Here is a 27,184-nt window from a genome sequence, read left to right as displayed (position 1 = left end):
ATAGGCGAATGGCGACAGTGGTTGGAGGGGGCGACCGTCCCTTTTGTCGTTTGGACTGACCATAAGAACATTGAGTACATCCGTTCTGCCAAACGACTTAATGCACGTCAAGCTCGTTGGGCGTTGTTTTTCGCTCGTTTCGAGTTCGTGATTTCTTATCGCCCGGGAAATAAGAACACCAAGCCTGATGCCTTCTCCCGTCTCTTTTGTTCTTCTGTGGCTTCTACCGACCCCGAGGGGATTCTCCCTGAAGGGCGTGTTGTCGGGTTGACTGTCTGGGGAATTGAGAGACAGGTAAAGCAAGCACTCACTCACACTGCGTCGCCGCGCGCTTGTCCTAGTAACCTTCTGTTCGTTCCTGTCTCTACTCGTCTGGCTGTTCTTCAGTGGGCTCACTCTGCCAAGTTAGCTGGCCACCCCGGCGTTCGGGGTACGCTTGCTTCTATTCGCCAGCGGTTTTGGTGGCCTACTCAGGAGCGTGACACGCGCCGTTTCGTGGCTGCTTGTTCGGACTGCGCGCAGACTAAGTCAGGTAACTCTCCTCCTGCCGGTCGTCTCAGACCGCTTCCCATTCCTTCTCGACCATGGTCTCACATCGCCTTAGACTTTATTACCGGTCTGCCTTCGTCTGCGGGGAAGACTGTGATTCTTACGGTTGTCGATAGGTTCTCTAAGGCGGCACATTTCATTCCCCTCGCTAAGCTTCCTTCCGCTAAGGAGACGGCACGAATCATCATTGAGAATGTGTTCAGAATTCATGGCCTCCCGTTAGACGCCGTTTCAGACAGAGGCCCGCAATTCCCGTCACAGTTTTGGAGGGAGTTCTGTCGTTTGATTGGTGCTTCCGTCAGTCTCTCTTCCGGGTTTCATCCCCAGTCTAACGGTCAAGCAGAAAGGGCCAATCAGTCGATTGGTCGCATATTACGCAGCCTTTCTTTTCGAAACCCTGCGTCTTGGGCAGAACAGCTCCCCTGGGCAGAATACGCTCACAACTCGCTTCCTTCGTCTGCTACCGGGCTATCTCCGTTTCAGAGTAGTCTTGGGTACCAGCCTCCTCTGTTCTCGTCCCAGCTCGCCGAGTCCAGCGTTCCCTCCGCTCAGGCTTTTGTCCAACGTTGTGAGCGCACCTGGAGGAGGGTCAGGTCTGCACTTTGCCGTTACAGGGCGCAGACTGTGAGAGCCGCCAATAAACGTAGGATTAAGAGTCCTAGGTATTGTCGCGGTCAGAGAGTGTGGCTTTCCACTCGTAACCTTCCCCTTACGACAGCTTCTCGCAAGTTGACTCCGCGGTTCATTGGTCCGTTCCGTGTCTCTCAGGTCGTCAATCCTGTCGCTGTGCGACTGCTTCTTCCGCGACATCTTCGTCGCGTCCACCCTGTCTTCCATGTCTCCTGTGTCAAGCCTTTTCTTCGCGCCCCCGTTCGTCTTCCCTCCCCCCCCCCCCGTCCTTGTCGAGGGCGCACCTATTTACAAGGTACGGAAGATCATGGACATGCGTTCTCGGGGACGTGGTCACCAGTACTTAGTGGATTGGGAGGGTTACGGTCCTGAGGAGAGGAGTTGGGTTCCATCTCGGGACGTGCTGGACCGTTCGTTGATTGATGATTTCCTCCGTTGCCGCCAGGGTTCCTCCTCGAGTGCGCCAGGAGGCGCTCGGTGAGTGGGGGGGTACTGTCATGTTTTGTCATTGATTATCATGTCTTGTCCCTGTGCTTCCCTTCTATTCGTTTCCCTCTGCTGGTCTTATTAGGTTCTTTTCCTCTTTCTATCCCTCTCTCTCCCTCTCTCGCTCTCTCTCTCTATCGTTCCGTTCCTGCTCCCAGCTGTTCCTCATTCTCCTAACTACCTCATTTACTCTTTCACACCTGTCCCCTATTTTGCCCTCTGATTAGAGTCCCTATTTCTCCCTCTGTTTTCCGCTTCTGTCCTTGTCGGATCCTTGTTTGATGTTTGCTGTTCTGTGTCCTTGTTCCGCCCTGTCGTGTTTTTGCCTTCTTCAGATGCTGCGTGTGAGCAGGTGTCTATGTCAGCTACGGCCGGTGCCTTCCCGAAGCGACCTGCAGTCTGTGGTCGCGTCTCCAGTCGTTCCTCTCTACTGACGAGAGGATTTCAGTTTTCCTGTTTTGGATTTACCTAAGATAATATCCAGGAGTATCGTGTTTTGTTAAGACTGGAATAAAGACTCTGTTTCTATTAAGTCGCTTTTGGGTCCTCATTCACCAGCATAACAGACAGGGCTGTAGTGGAGCGGTGGAGAGTTTCAAGTTCTTTGGAGTCCACATCACCAACAAACTATCATGGTCCAAACATACCAAGAAAGTTGTGAAGTGCGCACGACAATGCCTTTTCCCCCTCAGGAGACTGTAAAGATTTGGCATGGGTCGCCAGATGTTCAAAAATTTCTCCAGCTGCACCATCGAGAGCATCCTGACCGGTTGCATCACCACCTTGTATTGCAACTGCTCGGCATCCGACCATAAGGCGCTACAGAGGGTAGTGCGTACAGCCCAGTACATCACTGGGGCCAGGCTTCCTGCCATCCAGGACCTACTGTATATACCAAGCAGTGTCAGAGGAAGGCCCAAAGAATTGTCAATGACTCCAGTTACCCAAGTCAGACTGTTCTCTCTGCTACCGCACAGCAAGGGGTAACGTAGCGCCAAGTCTAGGTCCAAAAGGCTCCTTAACATTTTCTACCCCCAAGCCATAAGGCTGCTGAACAATTCATCAAATGGCCACCTAGACTATTTACGTTGACCCCCCCCCCCCCCTCCTCTCCTTTGTTTTTTCACTGCTGCTACTCACTGTGTATTATCTGTGCATAGTCACTTTACCCCTACCTACATGTACAAATTACCTCGACTAATCTAAACCCTGCACATTGACTCTGTGCTGGTACCCCCTGTACATAGCCTTGTTATTTTATTGTGTTACTTTTGATTTCATTTTTTACTTGATTTTATTTAGTAAATATTTTCCTTACTCTATTTCTTGAACTGCATTGTTGGTTAAGGGCTTGTAAGTAAGCATTTCATGGTAAGATGTCCCACCTAAGAGACACCTCCACCGAAAGAGCTCTCTACGTTATATGATCAATGGAATTACCTAAATAAAAGCATTACATTACAAAGTGTTATAAAGTGTTATATAAACGTGTTTTTCATAAGACCTGCTCAAGCTGTATTCGGCGCATGTGACATGTAAAATTTGATTTGATGGGATGTTAATTGCCTAATTAAATCCAGAACCACACCTGTGGGGGAGTACCTGCTTTCAATATACTTTGTTTCCCTCATTTACTCAAGTGTTTCCATTGTTTTGGCAGTTACTTGTATTTTGTAGGTAATTGCCTTGTCGAGTCTTGCCTAGTCTTCTAAATGCTATATTCGCAACTGCATGTATATTCAGTTCCCCATTTCCCAACAGTATGTCATAACACTGACTGTCAAGAACACCTGTGACAGAACTCTGATCTCTGGACATGTTTGGTCCTCAACTCTAACCCAATGTCTTTCCTATTGGTATTTGAACAGATCCAGTAAAATTTGATTATTCTCTGCTGTCAATCATATCAGTTGTCAGTTTGCCTAAATTATTCAATGTCTAAATGTTTTGGAAGTTGGTGCGTGTTGAACAAGTTTGATGTTTGTTCCAATTCATTGCAGTCAATTTCTGTATTCCTTTTAATGGTCCTCTGGTTACTAGCTTACTGATGGTGAATAGACTTACATGAGGTTCTCAGTCTGTTCCAAAGCTCAACTGTGCCCTCTATCAGTGGAACACCACACTACAGCCATTTCCCAGCCAGTTCTCTCAGTAGCATGGTAAAGTGCAGGTCGGTTTCAAGTGGCAGATTACATATGAATAAACGTGTTTTTCATAAGACCTGCTCAAGCTGAGATAATGACTTTGATTCAGGCATTTTCTAAATTGGAGTCTATTTATCTTTCCCAAAAACAATTTACACCAAATGACTGAAGTGGATATGTAATCAAGCACTGTGCTGAATACATTGTCTTTACTTACACAAAGCCCATTATAATAACTAGTATGGCCACCTACTGGCTTCAACGTATCCTGCAGTCAGACCCAGAGAACAGCACCATATGTTAACACTTTATTCAACAGATACACATATGATGACAGTGACACTGTCTCTTTAAGAGGCATGCAGGAATGCAGTGGTTTTGCCCAGGCGTTTGGGGCACTGCCCTTACAATTGCACACAAACACAACCTCTCTCTCTCACTCTCAATTCAATTCAAAAGGGATTTATTTCCATTGGAAACACATGTTTACATTGCCAAAACAAGTGAAATAGATAATAAACAAAAGTGAAATAAACAGCAAACAACACGCTTAAAAGTATCAAAGGAATAGACATTTCAAATCTTATATTATGGCTATGTACAGTGTTCTAACAATGTGCAAATAGTTGAAGTACAAAAGGGAAAACAAGTCTACATAAATATGAGTTTTTTTTTACAATGGTGTTTGTTCTTCAATGGTTGCCCTTTTCTTGTGGTAACAGGTCACAAATCTTGCTGCTGTGATGGCACACTGTGGTACTTCGCCTAATGGATATGGCAGTTGATGGGTGTGGGTCTGTGTAATTTGAGGGAAATATGTGTCTCTAATATGGTCATACATTTGGCAGGAGGTTAGGAATTGTAGCTCGGTTTCCACAATATTTTGTGGACAGTGGGCACATAGCTTTCTTCTCTTGAGAGTCTGGCCTGCCTACGGTGGCCTCTCTCAATAGCAAGGCAATACTCACTGAGTCTGTACATAGTCAAAGCTTTCCTTAATTTTGGGTCACAGTTATCAGGTATTCTGCCACTGTGTACTCTCTGTTTAGGATAAAATATCATTCCAGTTTGCTTTGTTTTTTGGTTGAACCTTTTACTGAAGTGGGCTAAATCAGGGTCAATTTTGAGTTTGCATCCCAATATTATACTTTATATACATTATAGAAGATTGAAATATAACAAAACTGTTTGACATAGAAGCACTGGATTTTCAGGCAAACAAAAAATATATAAAAAATATTCCACCCATGAGCCCACTTGGGTCAATCACAGTGGTCAGGTATTCTGCTACGGTGTATTCTCTGTTCAGGGCCATTTAGCATTCCAGTTTGCTCTATTCTTTGGTTGGGTCTTTCCAGTGTGTCAAATAACTATCTTTGTGTTGTCTCATGATTTGGTTGGGTCTAATTGTGTTGCTGTCCTGGGGCTCTGTGAGGTATGTTTGTGATCAGAGCCCTAGGACCATCTTGCTGAAAGGACTCTACTCTAGGTCTGTCTCTCCCTATGTGATTGCTTTGTTATGGAAGGTTTTGGAATCGCTTCCCTTTTAGTTGGATGTTGATCATTCCTATAATTCCTGGTTGGTGAGTGGACCCCAGACCTCACAACCATAAAGGGCAATGGGTTCTATAACTGATTTAAGTAATTTTAGCCAGATCTTAATTGGGATGTCAAATTTTATGTTCCTTTTTATGTTTAGAAGGCCTTCTTGCCTTGTCTCTCAGATCGTTCACAGCTTTGTGGAAGTTACCTGTGGTGCTGATGTTTTGGCTGAGGGAGGTGAAGTTTTTGTGTGCTCTAAGGCAACGATGTCTAGATGGAATTTGCATTTCTCTCTCTCTCCTCTTTGAAGTTTTTGAGCCCTGTCCTCTGGAAGGATGTGTGTTGTTGTTGCGGCTGATTTTCATTTCACTCCAGCGTTTTGGAAAAACAATGCCCGGCCCTCTTGTCTGGCTTGGCATCAGTAAACTGCACCGTAAACTGCACTGTTTCCCCGTTCACACTTTTTTTTTGTGCTGAGAGAGAGAGAGAGAGAGAGAGAGAGAGAGAGAGAGAGAGAGAGAGAGAGAGAGAGAGAGAGAGAGAGAGAGAGAGAGAGAGAGAGAGAGAGAGAGAGAGAGAGAGAGAGAGAGAGAGAGAGAGAGGCACAGAGAGAGGCACAGAGAGAGAGAGAGAGGCACAGAGAGAGGCACAGAGAGAGAGAGAGAGGCACAGAGAGAGAGGCACAGAGAGGCACAGAGAGAGGCACAGAGAGAGAGAGAGAGGCACAGAGAGAGAGAGAGAGAGGCACAGAGAGAGAGAGAGAGAGGCACAGAGAGAGAGAGATCAAATACAGTGAGTTATGTTGAAGTTGATTAAGATACCTCATTTCAGCACTTGACTTGTTTTTGTTGTAGAATACATCTCTAAAGAATATGTCAATCGCTACATTGTGATTTCTCAAACAGAAGACGTGTCTGTGTTTTGAGGTATAATAAGTGAAAGGATATAGGCTTAGTAGCTAAGGAAATAATAATGTATTATCAAGTCTCCTGCAGATCTGCCAATGAAACTAAACATATTGTTCATATATATAAATCTTCTCTTCAACATGCCTTGTAAGATGTTTAAGACACAGAGCTAGCTAAGTTGCTCTAGCTTGGGCCAGAGAGCCCTCTAGTGGTCTGAGGTTGAATGACTCCTAAAAGAAGGGGATCAATAGTGGGTTCCTTTATTAGATCCAGATTTGACTGTCTGAAGGCACAGATGAATGATTTTTGTAGTCTGGTGAACAGCCCACATCGAGAGAGTTCAGGCTGTCAGACATGTCTGGGGGGGACAGGGGCCTCAAAGTAAATGCCTGAGAATGTATGGCACGGTAAACCTGAGAGCCCTACTGCCTTCAGCCGCCTTCCAGGGAACAACACAAGTCTTATGGAGCAAAGCAGCTAGATCAAAATTAGAGGTGACAGCATATTCATTTCATTCTGTGTTTTTCTTTAAGGGCTTTTTAAATGCTGTTGAATGATGAGCGGTCAGTAGATTTATAGTCCAGGGATGATTTAGGCTTTCTAAATGGCACTACTCTCTACTGCTCGCTCCCTCTTTTTTTTCATGGAGTATAGGCATTTTTGAAGGCTTTATTCCATTCCCATGTAGTTTTTACAAGGATGAATCCCCTTGTGTTTTACTATTTTGAGTAAGTGTGTAAAGTGAACAGCACCTTGGTTCCCATGTGCAGTAAGGAAGAATGGCAGCCTTCTTTACACTTTTATACTCACACAGAGAAACATAAACACACAGGGTAAGTACTATTTGATTACAAGTGGGATACACGTTTAAGGTGTGGTGAGACAATGGTAAGGCATGTAATCACCACACACACACACACCCTTTCAGTGATTTTCATTAAAAGCACACCAGAACATATTGTGTATAATGAGAGCATGTATTTTGTTCTCGACACCAAAGCATCATAGGTCCTCTCCCAAAGTGCTGTCTGAAAGATAACCCTCTGGGCAGCAGCCAGCGAGGCCTTCATATAAAGGACTTCTCATTTCTCCATGAGGTCAAAGAGGGTGTATTATTGATACTCTCAGAGCGTGATGAGTGGCAACACATCAGGGATGCCATTACCTTCAGAAATGTTTGCCTCAGGAAAGGACTGCAGTGCTTTAATTTAATACTTCCCCTGCAAATTATTATGACACACGCGAGCGTGTCTCTGATTACACAGGGTGGGATTGATGGGGGCAGTTTCCTCTCGTCGTCTATGAATTTATATTACATACCATGAATCTGGAGCATTGTTCTTCTAGACATTCATCTGTAACAGTCTTTTATGAAAAGAGGATTGATGAGACTTATATAGGCGTTATAGTCTTAACTACTCATAGTCTATAGGCCCCCCTCCACCCACTCCCTCCTTACCCCCCTCCTAGTACCAGAACTCTCTTCCCCAGAAGTCACGGTTTTAAAGTTTGGGTCTTTGGGTTTAACTACACTGCATCTGGGCTTGACGGGGGCTAGCGTGAAAAGATGTCAAATTCCGCCCTGCCTTGCCGTGCCTGGTGCCACGCTTCAATTTTCTCTGCCCCTGAGGAGTTAGCTCCCATTGCAGCCCTGTTTCTATCTCAATATCCAGATCATCTCTCCTGGTAGCTCCTCCAACTAAATAAATAACGAATTACAGTTCAGAGTCAGTAAGGGGCTTCATTTACTCCAGTCGATGTAATCAGAGATGTCTGTACGACGTTGCTGCCACAAAGTCCTAAATACAACTGTTTTGGTGGAATCCCAGGAGAGGGTGTCGAACTCTGGAACAGCCCATGATGTTAACACCAGTCAGAGGGCCTGCCAGTGGAATGGAGATGTGGCACAGACCTGAATGCATACATGTTTTTTATAGAGCAAGACAGAGAGAATGGCTAGAGCCAAGAGATACAAAGAGAAAGCTAAAGTCTAGCTACGGTAACAATTACAAATATGCAGATCATGTAGCTGTAACACCAAAACTAGCTTACAAGTGAAAATCTAATCAATGGTACCTGTGAGTTTTTTTTTTTTTTTTTTTCTGACGTTAGATTGGAAGGCAGATTGGATGGCATCTCTCTGATTCAGAATCAGATGAGCATACCTATATGTCTTCTTTTTTGAGAACCATTGCTTTTACTGTGTCACATAGGCAATGCAATCAATCCAAAACAATCCAAATGTTCCCCCTTCTTTCACAACCCCATCCCAAACATACCCCTTACGGCCCCACCACATCCCCAACCTCGGTCAACACATGAACTCAGCAAAAAAATAAACGTCCCTTCTTCAGGACCCTGTCTTTCAAAGATATTTCGTAAAAATCCAAATAACTTAATGATCTTCATTGTAAAGGGTTTAAACACTGTTTTGCATGCTTGTTCAATGAACCATAAACAATTAATGAACATGCACCTGTGGAACGGTCGTTAAGACACTAACAGCTTACAGACAGTAGGCAATTCAGGTCACAGTTATGAAAAATTAGAACACTAAAGAGGCCTTTCTACTGACTCTGAAAAACACCATAAGAAAGATGCCCAGGGTCCCTGCTCATCTGCATGAACGTGCTTTAGGCATGCTGCAAGGAGGCATGAGGCCTGCAGATGTGGCCAGGGCAATAAATTGCAATGTCCGTACTGTGAGACACCTAAGACAGCGCTATAGGGAGACAGAACGGACAGCTGATTGTCCTCACAGTGGCAGACCACGTGTAACAACACCTGCACAAGATTGGTACATCCGAACATCACACCTGCGGGACAGGTACAGGTACAGGATGGCAACAACAACTGCTCGAATTACACCAGGAACACACAATCCCTCCATCAGTGCTCAGACTGTCCGTAATAGATTGAGAAAGGCTGGACTGAGGGCTTATAGGCCTGTTGTAAGGCAGGTCCTCACCAGACATCACCGGCAACTACGTTGCCTATGGGCACAAACCCACCGTCGCTGGATCAGACAGGATTGTCAAAAAGTGCTCTTCACTGATGAATCGCGGATTTGTCTCACCAGGGGTGAGGGTCGGATTCGTGTTTATTGTCGAAGGAATGAGCGTTACACCGAGGCCTGTGCTCTGGAGCGGGATCGATTTGGAAGTGGAGGGTCCGTCATGGATTGGGGCGGTGTGTCACAGCATCATCGGACTGAGCTTGTTGTCATTGCAGGCAATCTCAACTCTGTGCGTTACGGGGAAGACATCCTCCTCCCTCATGTGGTACCCTTCCAGCAGGCTCATCCTAACATGACCCTTCTGCATGACAATGCCACCAGCCATACTGCTCGTTCTGTGTGTGATTTCCTGCAAGACAGGAATGTCAGTGTTCTGCCATGGCCAGCGAATAGCCCGGATCTCAATCCCATTGAGAGGTCTGGGACCTGTTGGATCGGAGGGTAAGGGCTAGGGCCATTCCCCCCAGAAATGTCCGGGAACTTGCAGATGCTTTGGTGGAAGAGTGGGGTAACATCTCACAGCAAGAACTGGCAAATCTGGTGCAGTCCATGAGGAGGAGATGCACTGCAGTACTTAATGCAGCTGGTGGCCACAACAGATACTGACTGTTACTTCTGATTTTGACCCCCCCCCCCCCCCCTTTGTTCAGGGACACATTATTCCATTTCTGTTAGTCACATGTCTGTGGAACTTGTTCAGTTTATGTCTCAGTTGTTTGAATCTTATGTTCATACAAATATTCACACATGTTAAGTTTGCTGAAAATAAACTCAGTTGACAGTGAGAGGACGTTTCTTTTTTTGCTGAGTTTAATATAGAAAACACACACAGAAGAAAATGTATTTAACAAAATAACAAACCAACACTACAATTAAATAAAAAGTACACACAGTAAGATTTATGACCAGTATAACAACATCAAGAAAGCAATTTTATCCCACACTTGCACCATCTCAAGGAATTCAGAGATTTCTGAAGCAGAAACTTTCCACGTTTCCAGAGTAGTATTTTGGCTTTATGCACACGGGCAGTGGATAACTCCAACATAACCACGTCCTGAAAGTTTACAAACCATTTCCTTATATGAAGGTCATGTGGTGGCAACCAGCGCTGAACAACAGGTCTTTTGACTGCAATCAACCCAGCCAGGCAAACTTTCCATTGTTTCTCATTCAGATACAGTACATACCTGAAACTACATCTCCAGCACCACCCCAACATCAACATACACTGAGTATAACAAACATTAGAAACACCTTCCTAATATTGAGTTGCAGGCTCAATTCTTCGGGCCATGGACTCTACAAGGTGTCTATCTTTTTTACTACAAAACATAGAAACGCACAATTTTCACATATGTTGATGTTAGGGTGGTGCTGGACATGATGAATATGAAGTTGAAAATGTTTGAATTGTCCTTTAAAGTAACAGAGGAATTTGTTCAAGGGTTTCTAATCCCAGAGGTGCAACATTGCGAGATTTTGGGGAACGCTTGTGAAACAGACCAAACAGACCAGGCCTGGGTTTGGGGTTTGAGAAGTCAATGAGAGAAGTGAAAAAAAAATCTTAGTTGTAGATTTTCTCTCTATCTAAAGGCAGAAGCTAGATTCGAGCCAGTGTCTTAAGTAGTTGAGCATGTTATTACTCCAACCTCGTGAAAAAGACAAACTGACACGTTTTCATTTTAGTCAAAAACTGTAACGGCGTTCCTCTCTCTCTTCATAAGAAGAGGAGGAGTAGTGATCGAACCAAGGCGCAGCAGGTTGTGAATACATGATGAATTTTATTTTAAATAAACAAAACGAACAAACACGAAAACGAACTATACTTGAAAATGATACAAAATAACAAAACGAAAGTAGACAGACCTGAACAACGAACTTACATACAACGTGAAGAACGAAATGAACAGGAACAGACTACATTAAATGAACAAACCGTAAACAGTCCCGTATGGTGCAAACATCGACACAGACACAGGAGACAACCACCCACAAACAAACCTTGTGAACAGCCTACCTAAATATGACTCTCAATTAGAGGAACGCCAAACACCTGCCTCCAATTGAGAGCCATACCAGGCAACCCTAAACCAACATAGAAACAGACAACATAGAATGCCCACCCAAACTCACGTCCTGACCAACTAACACACAAAACTAAACAGAAAACAGGTCAGGAACGTGACATAACCCCCCCCCTCAAGATGCGTACTCCGAACGCATCACCAAAAAGTCCAGGGGAGGGTCTGGGTGGGCATCTGACCACGGTGGTGGCTTAGGCTCCGGGCGTGGTTCCCACCCCACCATAATCAATCCCCGCTTCCGTATCCTCCCCACAATGACCACCCTCCAAATAACCCCACCTAAATTTAGGGGCAACACCAGAATCAAGGACAGCTCTGGGACAAGGTAGCTCAGGACATAGGGATAGCTCAGGACAGAGGGATAGCTTAGGAGAGAGAGGTAGCTCAGGATAAAGAGGTAGCTCAGGATAGAGGGGCAACTCCGGACTGAAGGGCAGCTCCGGACAGAGAGACAGCTCTGGACTGAGGGGCAGTTCTGAATTACTAGCCGCTTCTGGCTGAGGGACAGCTCATGGCTGACTGACGGCTCTGGACGCTCATGGCAGGCTGACGGCTCTGGACGCTCATGGCAGGCTGACGGCTCTGGACGCTCATGGCAGGCTGACGGCTCTGGACGCTCATGGCAGGCTGACGGCTCTGGACGCTCATGGCAGGCTGACGGCTCTGGACGCTCATGGCTGGCTGACGGCTCTGGACGCTCATGGCTGGCTGACGGCTCTGGCCGCTCATGGCTGGCTGACGGCTCTGGCCGCTCATGGCTCTCTGACGGCTCTGGCCGCTCATGGCTCTCTGACGGCTCTGGCCGCTCATGGCTCGCTGACGGCTCTCGACGCTCATGGCTGGCTGACGGCTCTCGACGCTCATGGCTGGCTGACGGCTCTCGACGCTCATGGCTGGCTGACGGCTCTCGACGCTCATGGCTGGCTGACGGCTCTCGACGCTCATGGCTGGCTGACGGCTCTCGACGCTCATGGCAGGCTGACGGCTCTGGCAGATCCTGTCTGGCTGGCGGCTCTGGCAGATCCTGTCTGGTTGGCGGCTCTGGCAGATCCTGTCTGGTTGGCGGCTCTGGCAGATCCTGTCTGGTTGGCGGCTCTGGCAGATCCTGTCTGGTTGGCGGCTCTGGCGGATCCTGTCTGGTTGGCGGCTCTGGCGGATCCTGTCTGGCGGGCGGCTCTAGCGGCTCCTGTCTGGCGGGCGGCTCTAGCGGCTCCTGTCTGGCGGGCGGCTCTAGCGGCTCCTGTCTGGCGGGCGGCTCTGTAGGCTCATGGCAGACGGGCGGCTTTGCAGGCTCATGGCAGACGGGCGGCTTTGCAGGCTCATTGCAGACGGATGGCTCAGACGGCGCTGGGGAGACGGATGGCTCAGACGGCGCTGGTGAGACGGATGGCTCAGATGGCGCTGGTGAGACGGATGGCTCAGATGGCGCTGGTGAGACGGATGGCTCAGATGGCGCTGGTGAGACGGATGGCTCAGATGGCGCTGGTGAGACGGATGGCTCTGGCCGGATAAGGCGCACTGTAGACCTGGTGCGTGGTGCCGGAACTGGAGGCACCGGGCTAAGGACACGCACCTTCATACTAGTGCGGGGAGCAGGGACAGGACACACTGGACTCTCAAAGCGTACTCTATACCTGGTGCGTGGTACCGGCACTGGTGACACCGGGCTGAGGGCAAGCACATCAGGATTAGTAGGGGGAGAAGAAACAGTGTGTACAGGGCTCTGGAGACGCACAGGAGGCTTAGTGCGTGGTGCCGGAACTGGAGGCACCGAACTGGATACACGCACTACAGGGAGAGTGCGTGGAGGAGGAACAGGGCTCAGGAGACGCACTGGTAGCCTAGTGCGTAGTGTAGGCACTGTAGGTACTAGGCTGGGGCGGGGAGGTGGCGCCGGAAATACCGGACCGTGCAGGCGTACTGGCTCTCTTGAGCATTGAGCCTGCCCAACCTTACCTGGTTGAATGCTCCCGGTTGCCCGACCAGTGCGGGGAGGTGGAATAACCCGCACCGGGCTATGTAGGCGAACCGGGGAAACCATGCGTAAGGCAGGTGCCATGTATGCCGGCCCGAGGAGACGCACTGGAGACCAGACGCGTTGAGCCGGCCTCATGACACCTGGCTCAATACCCAATCTAGCCCTACCAGTGCGGGGAGGTGGAATAACCCGCACTGGGCTATGCACTCGTACAGGAGACACCGTGCGCTCTACTGCGTAACACGGCGCCTGCCCGTACTCCCGCTCTCCACGGTAAGCCTGGGAAGTGGGCGCAGGTCTCCTACCTGCCCTTGGCCCACTACCTCTTAGCCCCCCCCCAATAAATTTTTGGGTGTTACTCACGGGCTTTTTGGGCTTCCGTGCCAGACGCGTTCCCTCATAACTCCGGTTCCTCTCTCCGGTAGCCTCTGCTCTCCTCAGTGCCTCCAGCTGTTCCCATGGGAGGCGATCCCTACCAGCCAGGATCTCCTCCCATGTGTAGCAACCTTTTCCGTCCAATATATCGTCCCAAGTCCATTCCTCCTTCTTTTCCTGTCCCTTACTCCGTTTACTCCGCTGCTTGGCTCTGGAATGGTGGGTGATTCTGTAACGGCGTTCCTCTCTCTCTTCATAAGAAGAGGAGGAGTAGTGATCGAACCAAGGCGCAGCGGGTTGTGAATACATGATGAATTTTATTTTAAATAAACAAAACGAACAAACACGAAAACGAACTATACTTGAAAATGATACAAAATAACAAAACGAAAGTAGACAGACCTGAACAACGAACTTACATACAACGTGAAGAACGAAATGAACAGGAACAGACTACATGAAATGAACAAACCGTAAACAGTCCCGAATGGTGCAAACATCGACACAGACACAGGAGACAACCACCCACAAACAAACCTTTGGAACAGCCTACCTAAATATGACTCTCAATTAGAGGAACGCCAAACACCTGCCTCCAATTGAGAGCCATACCAGGCAACCCTAAACCAACATAGAAACAGACAACATAGAATGCCCACCCAAACTCACGTCCTGACCAACTAACACACAAAACTAAACAGAAAACAGGTCAGGAACGTGACAAAAACAACTTTATCTTGAAGTAGTGCCTGATTTGACAGCCTGCCCATGCGCAGTCAGTCACGAAACGACCGTTACACCCGACGACGTGTTTCTATGCATGAGCTTAGCTAGCCAACTTTACATCGCCCAGAAGTGTGACCTGGGATTTCTATTGGAGAAGCAGTTTTAGCCTATCTTCATACTGTACTGACTTTGTTCATACTGTACTGTCTTTGGTTACAATTTTATCAATCATATCAGAGAGAATAGATGACCTTCTCCTCCAAAATTCATAAACCTCAGGACCATCTCAAATCATATGTTTATATGTGCCAAGTGTCGTATTGAGGGAAGATAGGTCACAATTTGAGTTTGGAGCCTGTTTTGCATTAAATCTTACCAGTGGTGTCCATTACGACCTATGACAGAGCTTAAAACAAATTAATTGATGATTTGAGTTCTTTGATAAGTGAAATATATTCTTCCAGACATTCTCTCAATCAATAGCCTCTTTATCAATAGCCAAATCCTTTACCCATGTTTTAACCATTGAAATGTCTTTCTGCATTAGTAATTGAAGATGAGAGTAAATAACTGATACAAAACCTCTGGATGGGAATGTAAAAATCCACTCTATCAGAGGGTACCTATTGGTCTTCTAAAAAGGAAAATAAAGTTACCATATTGGCTATAAACTGTCCCGCTATAACAGTAGCATCAGTCATGAATGCCATTACCCATTTCTGTGATTAGGTTGACTTATATTGCAGATTTCAAAATGTCAAAGTTCCTCACCATTTTAACTGGAACTCCTATAGGTAGACTAGTCAGTCCACTGTTTTCATTTCCTGGTGTCCTGCTAGGATGCTCTTGGATGTGTATGCGTCACCAACTTTACAATGTTGAAGTCATGTGTATGTTTTGTGGGCTTCGTTTTTTAATGATCCCCCACCTGTATGGTTCCACACTTCAGTTATCTGTTACAAAATCAACAGATGCTTAACAGAGTATCTTAAAAGAAGGCTACTGGAATATGACTGTAGCCTGTCATGGAACAGAAGGAAACAGTATTGAGAAGTTGAGAACATTGTCAGTTAACGGATGTTAGAATTTCCGGTCATTGTTCTGTAGAAGCACAATCATGTAGCAACTGATGCTATTTTTAATAGGAACACCTTGACCACATCAGTGCACACCAGCCATGGTAATAAAATAATCTACCAGCTTTGACCCATAGGCCTAGGCTACAACATGTATCCATTACAGAGTATTGATGCATGGGTTAGGTTTTGTGCAAAACTTATGTAGATAACTGAAAGCTTCTCAATTTCACTTTGGTTGTCCTGCGTTAAATGATGACCTTAATGAGGCTGTAAAATCCTATGCTTGGGCAACTTTTCTCACTGTGAATTGCCCAACATCCTTTGAGGGACTCTTGGGTGGAGGATAAGGGCACTGTGTAGGAAATGAAGTTACTGAACTGAGTGGGGTCAACTGAACAGGAAAAACAAACTCACTGGAGACACGTGTCTCTGTCAGGAGGCCACGAAGCGCGGATCCTGCTATGGCTGCAATTATTCATGCGGGAATTATCACAAGAATATCTGCATTGTTGGAGACATTTCAAACTAAAATAAGAGAAATTTTGATTTTTTAAAAAGGTTTTACATTTAATTCAATCGGACTGTACTGTTATAAATACGTAAAGGGAAATATAACTTATTCCATCAGACATTATGTTATCACTTTCTGTGTTTGAAAATAACACATTATGTTTAACAACAGAAACTGTTTCATATGGTTGATATCAATAAGATCTCATTTGTGGTTTCAAGGTTGACATGATATTTCTTTTGATAAAGCATTTTGTTTAAGTTTTGTACAAAAGTTCATTCGATTTCCTGTTGTATTCATAACGTAAACAAAGCCTACATGGACAGGTGTGTAGAAATGCCTATTTATTTTGTCCTAAAAACACTTGGTGGCCGTCAATATCCCACGAAAGGGCTGCGGAAGGACATTAGGCCCTATTATTTTTCCAATTTAAAAGTACCTCTCACTATTTGCCTTTTTTATGGTGCTGTTCCTATTTCCTATAAGATTTCCCTTATTTCATGGTTCATTTGACTTGCAACTCCGGCTCCCTCTCACACTAAACCCAAGGGGAGGTTTTTCACTCACTTCCCATTGGTTGCCGGCTGGCGGCTCTCATCACAGTAACATTCCCATTCATACACCCTGCGCTCCATACACCTTCTCAAAATAACTTACTGTCATCCATGGTAACGACTTTGAATAGACGGGACAAATTATTTAAATTGGGGAATAATTAAACTGAAATAATAGACGACTGACAACATAACGACAGGTGAGTGGGAAATTACATTTGTAAGATTGCGACTCGTAGGCTATTCTAACCAGCCACAAACCTATGTGTATGCTGTGTGTTTGGTGACCATAAATCAATTCCACTGTTTTGTTACTAATTCTGGATTAATGTAGCCTGCCTTTTCATAAAACTATCTAATTTATCAAGATTCAATGCCAGTCTGCTTTCCATTTAGATTAAACAAATGTTTTGCAGGCTATCATCTGATAAAAATTACATTTAGTTTATTTTTCGTTTACAAGTCATGTTTGTTTTCGAAATGTGTTTTAGTTCGTCCTAATATAACTCGCTGTCATGGTTGCTTGATGAGTGAAAACTGTGGTTAGAAAAAAGTGCAAAGATGAGGGGAAATCAGTTCGTTCTCATGTATGATGGATAACAGCAAGCTCTCGTGCAAGGTAATATGCTTAAAATGTAACACTAGAGGCTTCCAGTCCACGGGCTGTCTCAGAGGAAAGTCACTGCAGTTATTCAACAGTCCTCCTGAGCCGCGACTCGGCTAATTGGCTACATATGCGGAATTCTATGCTCGTTCACCATTTAGAAATTGGATGCATTTGGGAAACTTTATGAGGCGAGCCTAACGTTTGCCTACAGGAGCTGAAAATACGAAACATATTGGTCCGCTACAATTATAAATCGTGCCATGATCATAAGCCCCTTGGATAATGTATCAGTAGACGGTGCTGAGGCAGAAATTCAATAACCAAAACATTTCAGCCAAACGTGAAAGGATTCTATAAAATATGTGACTGTGGGCCTATAAAATATATGATCAGACACTAGTCAGTCCGTGTGTTTTACATTTATTTATTTGTTTAGAGATTGCTATAACATGAATTCTGGATGTGTAGTGGTCCATTAGTTTTCATCGTATTTCGAAAATGTGATTATTTTTAACATAATGCCGCTGTGGATTTGGGGGCCCTGCACAATGTATTGTAGGCCTATAGTGACAAGTTCTACTTTACCTTTCGGTATTCCCCGTTTTCACAATGACAGTGAATGTCTCCTGTCAGTGGATGTGAGTCGAAATGAATGAGTCTTTGGCCGCAATCTTTGCACTGACAATAAAAAGTTCGTTTTCATTATCCACTCGTTCTGGAGACCAGTGTTTGTCTCAGTGTAATTTGCTTGATGTTAGGAATGTTAAATGCTGCATGTGCCAGCCTTCTTGATAATTGCACACTGAGGGAACCGCTAAAGACACCGTCCTCGAGCTGCCCTTTCACCCTAGACTTTGTAAACTGCACTTATTAAAGCGAAAATTGTTTCAATATGTGGTAAGCTTTAGGGAGAAACGTGATGGGGGTTGGGGTTGGGGCTCTGCTGCCCTGCTTTCTCCACATGAGTTGTCTATCGAGAAAGTTAAAGTCAGTCAACCATGGTAGTGGTTCTGGCCATCATGAACAGTGGTATCATGCATGAGAATATGTGATTGGTTGTTAGATTATCATTGCGCCACCAAATATGTGACGAAGGAAACAACACGGCAAGGACGGTCACATGTCTGAATGAATCAAGTCTGTGTCCAATAACTTAGTGGGGCCTATGAACCAAATCTGACCCTATTCCTTATTCCAGTGGAAGTGGTTGCACGGAATGGAACGCAATTCACAAAACCGCAAGGTGCTCGTGCGCGCTCCTGAGATCTCTCTCTAGCTTTTAGTAGGCCTGAAAATGTTTTCAATAATTTACCCTGATATCACAACAGCATGAACAATAGCAAAAGGCTTCCGAAAGTAAAACGTTTTCAAATTGTTTATTTAATTGAAACCACAATATGTGGTCTGAGGCTTGGAGTCTTGGCTAAAAGTCTATATAAATAAATAATTTTACATGAGGGCGAATTGAAAAAATATCTAAACAAAACTCATTTGATAACATCCAGAGGGCAGAAAACTGGACTGTTAGTCTGAAGGGAATATTTTCAGGAGATCACAGCCATTGAAAATGCACAAAAGTTTGCATATTTAATTTAACATAAAAAAGGAACTAACAAAAGAGTCAAAGAAGTATGAGTTAATTGATGAATGAAGCTTGAATGCTGGCTGTGTGGATGCTAGTCCATTATGAAGAGAGGTTGTTGATGGTCGAATGCATTACTGAACGAGTGGGCAGGAAAGTTTGTTATTCCAGTGTTACGTCTAGCCCACTGTAGCTCTTTTACCAATAGGAAGCGGAGTCGTTCTTCCACCAATCAGACATAGCTATCATAGCTATTTAGACGTGACATATTGGCATGACATAACATGTATTATTCACCACACTATAGGCTTTATTTGTCATTACATTGTCATTACATAATGAATTATTTTCATATGTACTGAACCACAATTGATGATCAATATGCACATTATTATAAGTATTATTATGCACAATATTAGCATATTATGAATATATTTGACTAATCTATTTATTTGTGTTGTTATTATTCTTTTAATGCATTGTTATTTTAGAATATATTTCACTTTTTCAGTTTTTCCCTTTTTTTGTGCTAATATTCCTCTACTCTCCCCAGAGCCCGTTGAACACTGTCGGCCCTCTCGGTTCTATGAACATGTTTCAGACCGTGCCTGACACTTCGTCTTACGTCAAGGTAAGACAACATCGTCTCTTCGAGCAGGTAATTTTGGTGGACGTTCTGGGTCGTCCCTAATTTTATATTCATGAGGATACTTTGCGAATAATTTGCATCTGCTTGTCATTTTTAAAATCTCTATCGGTATGCCTACCCTACGCCTAATATGAGAGGTATCAATAGGTATCATATCAATTAAATCTTGGCACAATTGCCTCTCTCTATTCCATTGTTGTTATCATGTTATAACCGTTCTGCAGAATAGTCCTGTATTCAAACATTGTATGGTAGTCTACTGTATAATGTGATTCTGTTAATCTGTCTGGACATCAAGATTGATTTAATCTCTTTGCCTTCAGTGCGGGACCGGTATAGCGCATTATTATATTCGACATCATGCAGTTTTTGTTCTCTCTCCGCCTCAGTCTCAAAGAATGTAAACAAAGCAAATAGTGGACATCTGGTTTTCACGTTTAAAACTCTGTGCATTGAATCACATGGTACAGCGTGTAATTCTTGCAAGCGGACAATGTATAGGCCTTGGGACGATTTGTTTGAAACGACATATGCATTCCCATTGTTAATCTTATATCCTACATTAAACTGCACAATCTTGGACATGCCATAATCTGACTTTAGGAAACTATCAGTGTACGTGCAGTCGTCATGTTTTATGGGAATGTGTTGTGTGAGTGTATATGCCTTGTCATTGTTCTGCCTGTTGAGTGCTCATCATAACACATAAACATTTCCGCAGGCTATTATGTGAGTCAGGCTGTTTTAAAATAATATTGGAAATGTGATGCCATATCTTTCATAGATCATTGGTTGAAGACCAATTGCATATAGGCGGAGCATGTATGCTTATGAAAATGAACAATTGTGCTTAGTCAAGCCATTCATAATATCTTTATAATCCAAATATTCCAAGAGTGACTTGTTATGTTTTGGCGACTTATTTCCCTTTGCATATAAAGGCTCTTTTCATACAGTCATAACGTTTGTAGCGCTCTGCAGAAAGACTTAATTTTCACTGGCCACATTGCTTGAGGCCTCTGAACAATCCCCGATTTGTTTTGGGAGACTTGAACAGCAAGGAATGTTTGAGGAGAGAATGTGTTTTGAAATGACCCTTTCTGCTCCCTAAATAAGACAAAACGGCAATGACTAGGAAACCAATCCAAGAACCTGTGCAAAGTACTCTTTGGTTAAGATTCCTTAAGCAACCCACATTTCAGACAAAGTAGGTCAGGTCAATGAATATCGCAGTGCCCTCGTTTTAATCGAAACCTTCATTTAATTATTCTGCATTTCGGGGCAAGATATTGGTTAGAATGTGAACCAGGCACGCCTCAAGGCACATTTTAAATAAATATGCTGCTTCATTCAAGCGAATCCATGGTCTAGCATTTGTTTTGTTTGGTTAAGGCCAGGCGAGACTCGAGCTCTCCAATAAAAATAAATCTCAAATTAATTATGGCCCCGAGCAAGGGACCAGACAGTTAGGTCTTGTATGCTGCAGAGTATTTTACTTGTTTTTTTCTTTTTGCCGAGAGAGGGAAGGGGCTTACCAGAACTCTGAAGTCTAATGAACAGTCTTACACGGCCTATCCATATCTATGGCTATGTAGGCCTAGTGGTTCAAATAATAGGCCAAAAAGGTTTGTCACATAAATTAATTTATAGAAGTGGTTTTTAGTAGGCCTCACGTTAGTTTGTTTGGTCTTTTATGAATTAATATTTGTTCACGAATAATATAAACCAAGGCCTCTTTCAGTAGGCTAATAATCTTGACTAATAATGATGATGAAAACCTATAATAATACCGGCATAATCATCGCCGTTATAATTTACTCTTGGATCATTTGGTTACATTATGGAGATGTTTAGGCCTATATAGGCTATTCTTGCGCACTTGTAAGCAAGTGAAGTTGTAAAGTGCTGTAAATTCACGATGAGCAAAAGGGCAACAATTTAAAAACTGAAACTAACCTAAGTAGTATCCACCCACTTCTTGTATTGTCCAATGGAGGAGCTATGGCTTCCCACAGCTCGTGGTAAGAAATGTCTGGCTGTCAAGTTCCAACGTCAAGCCAGATGTTCTGTGGTTCGCTGTATAAACCAACTTGCATCTGTTTATTGGCCTCCGAAAATGTTTGTTACCACTGTATTCATTATGGCCTTGGCGGGTCCCGGGATAGCTTTTCTCTCTTAGCATAAACCTACATGTTTCGTGCGTAATGGCGTGAGTAATTTGATTAGCGATAGCCTAGCTCTTACTTAGTCTTTAGTTTTTTTAGTGATTTGCCTCGGTTACTGTGCCTCTATGACCAACTCAATCAATATTGCCAGGTGATTTCAGAGTTTGGTCACATTATTCCACAAGTAACCTCAGGTGTCAACAAATCACACAAGATTGTGTTAGCGTTCTGGAAATAGGCCTACTTATATGGTCCATAAAATGACAGTCGTTCACTATTAGGCATACTAGTCAATAGGCTACTTAAAATAATAAACATCTATTATTTTCTAAAAGTTAAGCCCTACCATTGCCCTCTGCTATTGCAAACGGGTCTAACATGGATGGAATCTATAATGAATATTATACCATTACATCATTCGCCCTACTTTTATTTTGAACGAAAATTAACGAAATCCAATACAAAACCAAAACAGTGGAATGTTGAATTAGAAAAAGGTACGGCCACTAAATAGTTAAACAAGGTGTCTCCCTTAATTACACGAAGCTGAACTGGCCTCAGGCAGGAGAAGCCTTGACCCCAAGCAGGATCCAGATGTGGTGGTCTCGAGGGGGCCTCTCCCGCAACAGACCCCCAAGTCGAGAGCAGACAGGCCGGTCCGTCTGTCAGTCGCAGCGGCGCAGGCTGGGTTTGGCCGCTCTGTGGCCTTGCCGCTCCCTCAGGCAGAGCCCTATTGGTCTGGTCACGTTCAGAGCTGGCTCCATGTCTAGCATCTGCGCTGAAATTGTGTCTGAATTGATGAGGGCAATTTCCAAAGGTAGAGGAAAAATGTTTGGGGGTGGGGACAGGGGATGTTTGTCCATGGCTCCAGTAACCTAAGGAAGAAAGTAGTTCAACTATAGCCTAGGCCTAATAATAAATTAATAATAATAATAATAATAATAGAAGCCTATGATAATGTAATAACATGTAATAGCAATGTAATAACATCTAATGGGAGTAGGTATACTTCATCATTACATTAATGAAAACCACACACATTTATTCATGAACTAAACTCCAAACATATTAAGAGAGGGGGTTCCCCTTTGCAATATTTGGAAATATAAGCCTACAATCCATCATAATTCCCTACTGTGTTGGATAGCAGACGCACACGTGTAGAGCGGACCTTGATCTGGGGCGCTGCGTGCTTGGATGTTATTAATGGTGTTTCAGGAAAACGTCACTGAGGCTGGGAAGGCTATAACAAAGAGCATCAACCCTTGCCACAGGTAGTTCAAGTTCGTATTCCTCTTGGTTTGATTTACAGTTCATTTCGTCAGCACTCTCGAGGAAAACATCTGTCTGCTTTGAAAGTGAAACTCTATTTTATATCTCCATCTCGCAGTGGAAACGCGAATATAAGATGTTAAAAGAGCAGGGGATGAATTAGGCTAAAGTAAAATCAAGAAAAAAAATGGACGCATTGCATTAAAAGCAATGAGGAGATTATAAAACATTATGGAATCACATAACAGTCTATACCAGTTTAAATTATTACTTTTTCATTGGCAAATGAATTTAACATAATACATGTATATTGATGGAATTGTTGAAACAAACTCATTCGCCAGTGTCTGTGACGTTTGTATAAAAAATGACACAAATGCAGCCTACATCAACATATGCATAACGCTGGCAACCATTCTGTAAATATTTCAGAGTAAAAACATTAACAGCGGGGGGAACACGCAATTGTTTTCCCTGCTTATCTCTTTGGGACAAGTATCCTGCTTTTTGGAGCTGCAATGAAGGCAGGGCTTGCAGTGACACACATAGCTTCCTTCTCAAAAGCGGTGACTTCACTTCCCAAATGTAGAGAAAAAAAACCATCCGGTTAACTGTCTCTTTCTCTCTGCGACATATCGGGGGCTGGAATTAATTCAGGAGCGTGTCATGTTTGGAATATTGTTGGGGTTCGCTGAAAATTGCGCAAAATGGACGGAACTATTAAGGTAAGGGTGGAAGACTGGGTGTACGAATTTGAGAGAGCTTTGCTTTTCGGAGTTGCGCCTCCTTTTATCATGAGTTGCTATGTCTGTGAGCAGTAGCCTACAATGTTGGGCAATGAACGGCTTTTTATTTTGCTCCGAAAGCGGTAACCAGATGTCCTTATTTTTTCCTCTTTATCCCGAAGTTTCCCTTTCCTTTAGGAAACTTTGAAAGGGAAAATAAGCTTTGGTTGGATAAGAAACGTTTAGACTCGATATATGCTTTCAATGTTGGAACGAGCGCGTAGATGCACATCTGCAAATCAACAAAGTGCTCATTTTATTCAGTGGAAAGTATGTATTACATAACAAATTGGAGAACAATTTTTGGTCTCCAGTTGCAATAGTGTTGGCTATGGATTACGCAATATGTAGGCGATATATGGCTATGCGGTTAGATGAACGTGCGTTTCTTTGTAAGGTATGGTGTGTCAAAGATGTGGCTGCGCAATTGTGGTGGCACGGTGCCCGGGGATCCTCTCACAGTTCATGGTTCAAAACGTTACTGATGGTGTTTTGGTGGCGTTTATTATTCAGGCTGTACAAGGAAGTAGAATCCATGCGTAAAACCATACCTTTTTAACGCATATTTTCCGTTGTAAAACGAGTGTTGAACACACATTTTTAATAGCCTTATCAATAGCCAAAATGTAATTTGGAAATATCACGGAGTGATTTAGAAGCGAAAACTGCGAATCTCCTTCTTGTAATTCATGAATAACAAAAGGCTCACAGTCTTACCTGGGTAGTTATACTTAAATTGAACACAAAAGGTCATTCATAATAGGGAGCGCGCATATTTTAGTCTTGAGGGACGGGTATTCAAGCGCAGTCCTCCATGTATTGAATTTCCAGATGCATGGCCATGCAGATGTTTGATGGTTAGGTCACTGCATTTCGCACCACGGTATTGTGTCTGGACTTTGAGTAGACATAGCCGATTGTCAAATATAGTTATTCTGCTCTTATTTCTAACTAACTGGACTATTATAATACCCATGGAAACGTATCGTTCTGCCAATGTGTTTTCTTTGGATGTTAAAATAAGCGGGGTTGTGGGGTTGAAGTGGCGGCTGGGTGTGGTGTAAGTTTTGGAACAGTATAAGCGTTGACTGCACAGAAAAATTGAATTTATATTAAATCATTTTTACCTGATTGGTTTGTGATTGATTGTTTAATACACAAACATGCACAAATAGAAACATTTAGGTCTTGTGAAATGATTGTTAATATTCTGCTAAATTGTGATGATGTATAACAATGATGACTATATAACAATAATATAACAACAATAATGACTATATTATTATGAATGTATCAGGACTGTGCATGTATCCGTGTGTATATTTGATTGACTACAAACTGTATTCAGACTTTACTCATCAAAGGGGGGGGGGGGGGGGGGGGGTTATCGAGCCATGAGAGCTTCCTGTTCTGCACAATCTGGTTTCCTGACAGGTTTCCCTTTCCTCCTCAAACAAAGGGCAGGAATGCCTCCTGAATCGCATGCTGATGGGTGTGTGTGGAGGACACAATAGACGTGTGCAGTCTGGATGGAAGTGGTGTACTGGGTACTGGCACTTGGTACTGGCACGCATCGTGAGGCATTTGTGAGCCAGGCCGTTTGGCTGTAAGGCATCTGTGGTGGCCCAGGCACGTGGCAACTTCCACTGTCACAGTTTCCCAAGAAGACTTTAGGAAGACCTGTTAGTTTATGAATGAGGGTTGTGAACAACATTAACCTATGTTGAGTTGATAATGGCATCATATGGTACCACCTAATTATTGATAAGTACTGTAAATCATTTAGAGAATGCAAGACTTGGAGTGCCTTTCTTTTTGTTCCCAGTGAATATTATTTTGTAGTCTACTTGAATAGCCTACGTGGGATGGGATGTTAGCACAAGATGTTCAGGAGAGAAGAATGTAGATCAATGAATGTAGATAAATGAACTGTATCTCTGTCGCAACCTTACCATTGGCAGTGTGTGTGTTCCACATTGATACAGAACACACATTTCAAATAGACTCAGACTGGTGTGTTATATTGTCTGTTTGGAAGTGCATACACTCACATTATTTTTAAAACCTGTAATCTTGATAGGCACATGCTGATATGTCAGTGTAAATGTAACGTGCAACAGCCATAACAGCAGAGCTGCCCTTATCAGGAGACATTGAGACATTCCCTCACTGCTCTCAACATATCATCCCCAGACCAGGCTAGCTTCTGTATAGACTTCTCTGATAGGGCATATGGCTACCAGACTGCTAGTGTGCAGCTATGATGGTTTGACTGATGAAATCACTGGCACATCTGTCCAACTCTGAGGGCATTATCAGATGCTGTCACAAAGTATCATCCATCCAGCCCTCCCAATTAATGGCCTCAAAAGCTGTCACCTTGGTCAGTTTAGAACCGTTGGCACATCACAGACACATACAGTCAGTGTTAGTGAATGTACATTGAAGCATTAGTTTGCTGGAATGCACTGTACTTACTGTATGTGAATATGCTGTATTATTCTGATTAGTGGTGAAGATAGAAATCCCCATCCCGAGATTAGACATCTCAGGAGATGAGTACACAGGCTGTAAACAGCAGACTGGCCACTGCATGTATCACTGCAACTCTGCTTCACTTTTTCACTTGTTAGGACTCATTGGCTCCGGTTAAGGGCTTGTAGTAAGTAAGCATTTCACCTGTTGTATTCGGCGCATGTAACAAATACAATTTGATTCGATTTTTGAAATCTAGCCCTTGTAGCCTTTTTGATCCATGTTTGCTATTTCGTGAACAGTCAGACGTGTTTTGATGCGTACATACAGTACTTTGTTCTTCGACGGGGGAAGAACTGTGCTAATGGCACATCTTTGTCTTGATCTAGGATGTTATCTTTGAAAATATCTATAATCCCTCAGGATTACAGATATCTGTCTAATCTGTGACATCAGATGCTACCAGATCAGATGTGTCAGACATGAGCCTAATCCTTGAAACAGCTTAACTGTAATGACTCTAGATCAGTTTGTCTCTGTTGCTGCTGCTTTGTTTCACTAAAATGTGTCATTGACAGAGCTGAGGCAAGGCAGGCCTCACCAGCTCCTTCATTCATAGTAAACAGAAGTTTTAAAACTGATTTAGCTAAAAGGCTGCCACAGTCTATACAGGCAGAGCCGTTTACCTGTATATCTCATAAATAGTGTACATCTCTTTGGCTCTGTGTATAGGTTGTTGTATGTCAGATCATTGGAATAGCAAGTATTGTATTCCCATTAGCCCATATACATCTCTGGCAATGATAGATCTGATATGTTTTCCATGCATCAGTTACCAGACATGAGACAGAACACGTGGACACAGACAGAGGAGAATTCCAGGGGAGCCACTGTAGAACTGACCCCCTTGCTGTTCCTGTTGATTCTTCAGCTGCTGTTCCTTCTCTGTGGAAGGAAAATGCAGACTAGATCTTGTTGTGCGTAGTAGTCATCAGGACTTTAGTCATGTTTGAAGTCATGGTAACATCAACAGGAAGCTGTAGTTGCTACATAGGCCCAATCAC

At 43.8% G+C, this 27,184-nt stretch overlaps 2 protein-coding genes across 9 annotated transcripts in view; one reads left to right on the top strand and one right to left on the bottom strand.

The window, feature by feature from the left end:
- Nucleotides 1-223: 223 nt before the first annotated feature.
- LOC139549830 (uncharacterized) lies at nucleotides 224-14,211 on the bottom strand. Its single transcript, XM_071360577.1, has 3 exons — nucleotides 13,704-14,211; nucleotides 12,049-13,029; nucleotides 224-275 (listed from the first exon to the last, which is right to left on the bottom strand). Exons 1-3 carry the CDS (start codon nucleotides 13,739-13,741, stop codon nucleotides 224-226), a joined length of 1,071 nt encoding a protein of 356 aa, XP_071216678.1. The 5' UTR covers nucleotides 13,742-14,211.
- Nucleotides 14,212-16,630: 2,419 nt separating this feature from the next.
- Nucleotides 16,631-27,184, top strand: part of LOC139549303 (Friend leukemia integration 1 transcription factor-like) — a 35,045-nt gene continuing 24,491 nt past the window's right edge. For 2 of the 8 annotated variants that reach the window (XM_071359603.1, XM_071359608.1), the window contains exons 1-2: nucleotides 16,631-16,785; nucleotides 19,328-19,432. In XM_071359603.1, coding sequence (XP_071215704.1) covers nucleotides 19,361-19,432 — 72 coding nt within the window. In that variant the 5' untranslated portion in view covers nucleotides 16,631-16,785; nucleotides 19,328-19,360. Of the gene's footprint in view, nucleotides 16,786-19,327; nucleotides 19,433-22,840; nucleotides 22,863-23,310; nucleotides 23,586-27,184 lie in introns of those variants that run through there. The other 6 variants (XM_071359605.1, XM_071359604.1, XM_071359602.1 and 3 more) reach the window with 6 other exon arrangements.

The sequence above is a fragment of the Salvelinus alpinus genome, chromosome 22 (assembly GCF_045679555.1).
Source record: "Salvelinus alpinus chromosome 22, SLU_Salpinus.1, whole genome shotgun sequence".
Taxonomy (NCBI): Eukaryota; Metazoa; Chordata; class Actinopteri; order Salmoniformes; family Salmonidae; genus Salvelinus; species Salvelinus alpinus.
This window is presented reverse-complemented; position numbering and strand designations above follow the sequence as displayed.

Excerpts from the sequence above, each read along its gene's own strand:
- LOC139549830 (XM_071360577.1), bottom strand. The coding sequence starts at position 13,741 with ATGAGGGAACGCGTCTGGCACGGAAGCCCAAAAAGCCC. Across the intron at positions 13,030-13,703 it reads CACGGAAGCCCAAAAAGCCC|CCCGGTGTCACCAGTGCCGG; the intron begins GTGAGTAACACC and ends GCTTGCCCTCAG. Across the intron at positions 276-12,048 it reads AGCCATGAGCGTCCAGAGCC|ACAGTCAACCCGACAACACG; the intron begins GTCAGCCAGCCA and ends TCAATTCCCCAG.